General features: G+C 34.0%; 1 protein-coding gene across 4 annotated transcripts in view; it reads left to right on the top strand.

Annotated features, from left to right (window-relative positions):
* LOC106876311 (Golgi integral membrane protein 4) overlaps positions 1-8,423 on the top strand; it is a 181,624-nt gene that overhangs the window by 91,518 nt on the left and 81,683 nt on the right. For 2 of the 4 annotated variants that reach the window (XM_014924813.2, XM_052972203.1), the window contains one exon: positions 7,664-7,948. The exons of the other annotated variants lie outside the window; for them this stretch is intronic. In XM_014924813.2, coding sequence (XP_014780299.2) covers positions 7,664-7,933 — 270 coding nt within the window. In that variant the 3' untranslated portion in view covers positions 7,934-7,948. Of the gene's footprint in view, positions 1-7,663; positions 7,949-8,423 lie in introns of those variants that run through there. 4 annotated transcript variants of the gene reach the window in all.

The raw sequence follows: 8,423 nt of genomic DNA, 5'->3' as shown, positions 1-8,423 counted from the left end.
ACACACACACACACACACACACACACACACACACACACACACACACACACACACACATGTGAACCTTGACTGACTTTCATCCTGCAACTTATTTTCTTCTCATCTTTGTTATTTGGATGTTGCCAAGTGTGCATGTGTGTGTGTCTGTTAGCATTGCTGTGTGTCTTTGAATAGCAAATATCCAAAAAATTTGAAAATTAATACAAAATGACCTTTGTTCTGCCACCTGGATCACTACTTTCAGCTATGGTCACCGCATAGTGCCAAGCTAAGCTCTGAGCTTGAAGCGATTCAATGTTACTACACTAAAAATATTGTGTCAGTGCGGCAGATGAACCACTGGGAGAAGCTGAAAAAACTATGACTTTGCTCCCTGAAGCAAAGATGCAAGAAATATGTAATAATTTACATATAGAAAATTCTGGAAGGGCTAGTACCTAATTTTGGCATCGAGTGTTATACAAATACTGAAGCTGGATACCATTGCATTGTACCAAGGGTACCTTGCACCCCACTTAATGTCAGGACCAAATACTGCAGTAGTTTAGGGTTCAAAAGCCTGCAGCTCTTTAATTGTCTGTCAAAATAATTAAACCTCCTCAATGTGGATGTAGATGTTTTTGTAAAAGTAACTGGATATTCTTCAGTCCTCTATACCAGAGGAGCTATTGGCTTATCTGGTACTGATGAGGACAGCAGTGTCAAATTCCCTCATACACCAAATAGGCCAACAACCAAGATAAAAAGCACATGTAGTTGTGGTGATATGACATCATCCACCGCTCTGAAGAAATTAGCCAAACAACAAAGATGTGGCAAAGGTACAAAACCAAAGTGGGTGCTCCAGCATGACTGCTGCTATATGGCCGAAACAAATAAAAGAAATAAATTCTACAAAAAGATACTTGCTTAACATAGAGCTGACAACATTCATATTAACAGAGCATCAGTAATATATAAAATTGAGGAAACATGTAAAATCCAGGTGATCACCTCAATAGCACTTCATGCAAGAAGCTGGCTAGCAAAATGTTTGAATAGCAGTGTAAAGGTTACGTCTTTTGATTAACCAAAAAATGATTGATGGTACTTCAGTCAATTATCAAAAGAATTGTTTGCCTACCCAAGGCATGTTTATCAAATAGATATGTTGTAACCCTCAAAGAGTAAATAACAATATTGTTTTATATATATGTGTGTGTGTGCGTGTACAATGATGCAGGAATGAATGTGATAGGTACTTAGGAAGAAATTTGTTGAGATGACAGTGGAACATTTGTGGTCACCACTGAGTTTGCTTGGTAGTAGATATACAAAGTAAATGTTGAGCTTGTACCTTTGCTTAAAGTTTCTTGTAAGATTTGGAAATCAGAATAATATTCAGAGAAACTCCTATTTACTCTTCAAGCAGAAGAATTGGTTTAGATAGCTTGAAGATCAGAAAGTGACTGTCTTAAGTGCAATAACTATGAAGATCAACAGGTGGTGGATTGGCAGAATCATTGGAGCACATTATAAAATGCCTTAAAATATTTGTTCCAGTTGTCTCTACACTCTGAGATCAAACCCCACAGAGGTAAACTTTGCTTTTCATCCTTTCAAGACCATTCCAGCCATCTTTTCTGCCTGCTATTCTTAGGATGGTCATAGGGTAGAGTTCTAAGGCACCTCCTCCCTAAAGTCCTATCAGAAGCAACCGTCATTAGACTTTCTGGTTGAATTCTCATGCGTGACCAACTGAGACTCTGGATATTATCTAACCATCACACTCTTCATGTATCCCTAAGTCTCTCCTACCAGTTGGTTTGGCTTGTAGAATCTGTCTTGTGATTCTTTCACATTCTAATCACATGTCTGTAGTACTGGTGCTATGACCTCAGGGTTGATAAAATAAATTACCAATCCAAAGTAGTGGACTGGCAGAATTGTTGAAAATTCAGGTAAGATGCCTCACTGAATCTCTTCTGGCACTGTGCATTCTGTGCTCTCTAGACTCAAATCATCACCCATTTCAACACCATCCTTGGTCCTTGAGTGACTTGATTGGAGTTCGCTCTGTTGTAAGTACTCAGGCCAGGTCTCCATGTTGAGAGTGACTTCTTTTCTTCATCTCTTCTCAGAGAACCTGAAAAAATAGTCAAGGGTGTTACCTTTCCCTCCCTTACTAAACAGTTAAATAATAATAATAATAATAATGGTTTCAAATTTTGACACAAGACTAGCAAGTTTGAGAGAGAGGTAAGTCAATTACATTAACCCCAGTGCTCAACTGGTACTTATTTTATTGACTGCAAAAGGATGAAGAGCAAAGTTGACTTTGGTGGAATTTGAACTCAGAATATAAAGATGGACGAAAAGCTGCTAAGCATTTTTCCTAGTGTGTTTAACAATTCTGCCAGCTTGCTGCCTTAATAATAATGATGATGATGATAATAATAATAATAATAATAATAATAATAATAATAATAATAATAATAATAATAATAATAATAATAATAATAATAATAATAATAATAATAATAGTAGTAGTAGTACTTCCACAACCACATAGAGCTAATAAAACAAGTTCTTCATAGTATATTGATTTCTTGAATTTGACGTATTGATTTCTATCTTCCTCTGTACAAATGAGAATCTGTGATCCGGGGCAGATAACTTTGAAATAAAGGCTAAATCAATTCTTAACAGCATTTATGGTTATAAGGAGGACAATGATGGTGATTAATAGTCATGATATTAATTTTGATGTATTCATATAAAATATAATGAAATGATGGAATTGAAAAAAAAAAAATTATGATCTCTTGCATGATTTGATGAGTAATTTTCAGACCACTAAAGACATTTCAACAAGGCTGGAATAAGGCTTTTTTTTTTGGTTTTGTTTTGTCTTTTACCTCCTAAAAAAATGGCCCCCATCTTTATGGTGATTGAATGTTCTTCATTTAATATTAAACTGAAATCAATGCTTTTACAATTTTTGTTTCTGTTGTTGTTTCTTCTTTGGTCAGCCCTCATCAAAGTAAAACTCATGGTCAAAGATAATCCAGCCATCCATGATTGTCCTGGTTTATTTTTAGATTTTTTTTCTGTCAAATGTAATGTGTCTAGGGATATATTATCAAATGTGTCAACTTTTTTATTATTATTATATTTTTTTAATAATAAGTGTGGCTGTGTTATTAAGAAGCTCACTCCGCAGCCACATGCAAAGTGGACTTTGGAGTTCAGTTCCACTGCCTGGCACGTTGAGCAAATGCCTTCTACTATAGGTTGCCCAATGTGAATGAATTTCATAGATGGAGACTGTGCTGAAGCTTGTTGTACGTACATGTGTATCTGTTTCCCACCATCACTTGATAACTGGTGTTGGTTAGTTTATGTCCCCATAACAGGTCAGCAAAAGAGACAATAACATAAGTATCAGACTTTAAAATAAATGCTAGGAATTTGTTCATCTAAACCCTTTAAGGTAGTTCCCCAGCAAGGCTACAGTCCAATGACAGAAACAAGTAAAAGAGATAAAAGAGAGTCTAATGTTTCTAGGATTATATTATCAAATGTATTGAGTTTTTATTTTGCATTTTTTTAAAAAGTAGGCTGTATTCTGAAGGTTGTTTGACTGCTAAATCTAGCATGATAGTTGACTGCTCTTTTGTTGCCTCATAACATTGCCACCAGATTTTAAGGTGACAGTCAGATAATTCAATCCTTTTGTTACCATATTTCTACTGAAATGCACTGCTTTTGTTTCAAATTATTTTGAAAATAATGAAGAATTTAGCAAATTAACTTTTGTCATTACGAAGCTGGTATTTGGTATAAATTTTAACATGAAATTTTAATGGAAGTCACTTTAAGACAAGAAGTTTGTATCCTAGAATCAGAAGCAGTCTGAGGCAGGTTAGTATTGAAAGAGTTAACTACTATGTGACCAACTGAGAAATGGGTAGTATATATCCTAATATTGGGACCATGTTATGTATGGCTATTGATAAGACATATGGCTCTCATAGCACCCAGTCTTTTAATCCATTTTGTCAATGTTTTCCAGCATGCCTCATGTTTTGATATCTTAAGGTATCTGTCTGTCTGCCTTGTGGACATTATCTTAAACTAATGATGCAATTTAGCTAACAAACAGCATTATTTTCAAAGACTTTGTAAGTTCAAAGACTGGTATTGTGGAAATACAACCATTTTATACTCGTTTTGGGAATGCTCTTGGAACATAAAACTAAAACTAAAATCACTTTGAATGTTTTTACTAATTGTTTTTATGAATGTCCTAAAAATATAAAATATTTTATCACATCATATTAAATTATCTTTATTTACAATTGCTCTAAACTGGTATGTGCCTCCATTGGTTGTTTTAAATTCGATATGTTTGTTCACTTGATTTTCTCTTACATCTATTTACATATTGCTTATCATATTGCTCGTAAATTTCAAATGCTTTACAAATTCAGTATTTTTTTATGTGATCTGTTTTATCGACTGATATATAATAAAATGTTTTGTGTGCACTTTCTTATCAGATATGGTGGAAATGATCCTAGGAGTGATTGCTTAAATAAGCAACTATTGCTAGCATCATCATCATCATCATCCTCATATTTGTCATACTATGGCCATATCATGTTAAAAACCTGTTTCTCATCTGATCTTCAAACGTCCTATGCACATTGGCCCCTTAAGTAAATAACTACAACATAAATCTGACCTGAATCAGAATAGTAAAGTTTAACCCTTGACATTTATTCCATTCAAATTATTTATTCATGAACATTAGGGAAGTATTTTTTAAATTTTTTCTCCCAGTGAATATTTAAAGAATTTGTGGAATTTTTTGTTTTAGAGTTGGATGAATCTGAAAATTTGAGAATTATCTTTTTTTATTTTTCCTTTTTAAATTTTCTGTTTGTGTGTTTTGTTTCATATAATTTTTTTTTTTCCCACTGCTGAGTATTTCTCTACAAAGACTAGATTCAGTGAAATAAAGACATAAAGATGTATTAGTTTTAGCCTGGAGCCATGCTGCTGTCATTTTATAATGCATCGCTTGGTACAAAAGTTATATTGCTGCTAGTTAATGACAACCACTCGATTATGACAACCATCTGACACCTATCAATTCTTACTGTGATTTGGTGGGCAAAAATAACTATTCCACTCAGGCTAGTTTGGTTAGAAAAAAAAATGAGTAAACCAAGAAACAATATCTGCTAAAAACTTGGTGTTGATACCTTCAGCTGGCTCTGCCTTCAACTGCAGATGTCTTCACAAAATCTTAACTGTCGAATGGAGACTTCAGTTGAAAGGATTTTGTAAGAAAGTGGACCAAATACTAACTAGTAATAACCAAGCAATAGCTGGGGATACCTAAGCAGTTACTAAGCAATAGTAGAAATAACTAGTGAATAACTAGTAATAATTAAGCAATGACCAAATAATAATCTGTAGTAACCAACAGAGAAAAATAATGAAGATGTATAGATTTATGCGGCAAAATAGAAACAAGGTCATTTATAAGCTGTAAAATTCCCAAGGATCTTGCAAGTCTGTGAATATAATAAATATAAACAAATTCTTGATTTATATTTATCATCCTTCATTCTATCAACAAACTAACCTTGTGGAATCTTTCGAAACCTGACCCGTCATAGTTTTGTACCCTTTTTTCATACTCATTCCAGTAAGAATTGGTCATCTGTCTGATACATTTATATATATGTTATTTTTCTAAATTTTATCTTTTGTTTATCCAGTTCTTCCTGGTTGTTGGTTCTTAATTAATTCTTTAGTCTTAATCGTGGTGATTGTCGTGATGCAAGAAATAGTCAAGTTCATAACTTAGCTTGATTAACACTAGTGGCTATTTCATTTTACTTATATTGTCAAGGTTCCTGAGAAAGGCATAAATATCACACAATCTCCTATTCATCCAGCATAAATTTCACTTGAGGTGGTGGATTGGCTGAGGTGTTAAAGCAGAGGATAAAGTGTCTTCTGGTATTTGTTCAGTTCTTGGTGTTCTGAGTTCAAACCCTGCCAATGCTAGCTTTGCCTTTCAGCCTTTCAGGGTCAATAAAATATCAGTCCAAGATACTGGAGTGGTGAAATTGTTAGAGTGTCTAATAAAATAGTAGTATTTGTAGTATTTGTTCCAGGTTTACGCATTTTGAGTTCTCGGGGTATAAGAGTGAATTTCTTTCCTAGTTTAACTCACTTCCACCTGGTCCTTGGGTATCTCTAATGGAGTTGAGTGTGTTGCAAGCATTCAGGCTGGGTCTCCAGTTGCAGGATAACTCCTTCCTTTTCTCCTCTCAGTCTCAGAGACTATTGAAAGGTAAGAGGTCATGAATACTGCCCTTTCATCTACCTGTTTTATGTTCAAACCATCCAGATTCAGTCTCTCATACTTTTCCTGCAATGTTATTCTAAAAAAATTAACAATCACCTCATCGAAATCTCAAAGTTATGAGATAATACATGATTAATTTAAAACAATGTGAATAAATAAACATAAGATTTGACAGAGTATTCTGGATGTTAAAGGGTTAGAGATCAGTAATAGACTGATGTTGATTGAGAGTAGTGTCGCCTGGTCTTGCAAAATTTGTGCTTTAGCTTTCGTGAAAAGATAACTGCAGATGATTGAATTCATTGGGTATTGAATTCCCAGTCAAGCAGTTGATGGTTCATATCTTGTTATTTGGACTATGATATATGCATTTCAAAGTCGTGTAATGTCTCTCCACCTAACTATAAATAGCTTCCATATGCTAGTTTGTTGTTTAACCTGAGCTCAGTTCTATCAAATATTCCTGTAACCTAAGACATTCCAGCCGTTGGCTTTTTTATTCTTGTTTCCTCCCCTCCCAGTTTTAGCTATAGTGTCTCTAGGATTATATTTTATCCAATGTATCTCTAGGACTATATCATCTTGTCCAGTGTGTCTCTTATTTTGAGTGTGGTTTGAGAAAGGTTTGCTTACTATTTCTAACAGAGTGACTTATCATGTAAAGGAGTATCTTACTGGCTCATCTATAAGGGCAGGAGATTTCAATGCTGTAAACTGCACCAACAGTGAGTGTACAATTGGCAAGACTTCTTTTCATAAGTGCTCAATACCTAGCTCAATTCCTTTTTTCAGATAAGGCATGGAGAAGGACAGTTCAGTAAAGCTGACTTGCCCTTAGATACATTGCATAAAGATAACGTTTCCTATCATTTCATGGTTCCCTTGAGGTCCCTTTATTTCACTTGTAGAATGTCTTTGAGTAATGAATGAATGTCTCAGCATCTCATTTTATTTCTGCTATAGATCTAAGTGAGATCATGTGATTATGTAATTGGTGTTTAATTATTGCTACAATGAAATCCATTTGGCCTCATTCGTTGTACTTAAATTAATGATGAGAAAACTTGCTAATGACAAATAGGACAAACCTGCTGCAATGTTAATTTATTATCCAACTTCTGTAGGAGTGATTACAAAGTTTATCTATTGTTTTTTTTAATTTTATTTATTCATTACTGTATTTTATTATTAATTAGTTTCTTGCTTGCTTCCCTTTTCTTTTTTTCCTTTTCACTTTTGTTTTGAGTTTTTTTTTTTCATTTCTCTATTGTAACACATACAATTCTACATTGTCAGCTCTCGTTGAACCGTGAAACAAGAACTTCAGATATGCTGAGAAAATACCTCAGCATAGCAAAGGCTATAAACATGGTATTCTTAAAGCTTCGATTTTTCTCAAACTCTTTCCCTACCCCGTCTTTTTTTTATCCATTTCTAACCTCCTACTCGTCATCTTCGTCCACCTCTTCCCTTCTTCTTACTTTGACAACTGTTCATCGCATCATGATCTTATTCTCTTGTTCATGTCAATATCTATCTCTAGAATATCTAGGTACGGCTAGCTAGCATGCATGGCTTTCATAATCTCTTTTTCTTATCATTATTTTGCAGCTATTCTTAAACTCCAGTGAGGTTTTCCTCAAACTCCTGTATCAGTTTTTTTGCTATGTCTTCCATCTACATTTTCTCTTCCTCCTCTTCTTGGCACTTCTTCCTCCTCTATTGCATTCTTTTTGTGATCATGTTCGTGTCAATGTCTCTCTACCTAGAAAAATTGGGGTATGGCTACCTTTCTAACATGGTCTTCATTAGCTTCTATTTCTACAACTTGCTTGCTTTCTGTTTCATTTCATTGAAGCAAAGTTTCGTTGTTTTTTTTATTCTTTTTTTTTTCCTTTTTTTAACCTCCTTATCTTCTTGTTTGTTCATTATTTTTTTTTTTAGCAGACTATTTAATTGCTGCCAAAACCAGAGTGCCATTTTTTTTTCTAAATATATTGGTATATTTCTGTGATAAATTTAAACTATGAGATATATATATATATATATATATATA

The sequence above is a fragment of the Octopus bimaculoides genome, chromosome 12, assembly GCF_001194135.2.
Source record: "Octopus bimaculoides isolate UCB-OBI-ISO-001 chromosome 12, ASM119413v2, whole genome shotgun sequence".
Lineage (NCBI taxonomy): Eukaryota > Metazoa > Mollusca > Cephalopoda > Octopoda > Octopodidae > Octopus > Octopus bimaculoides.
The sequence above is the reverse complement of the archived record's forward strand: the minus strand, read 5'-3'. Positions and strand labels throughout refer to the sequence as shown.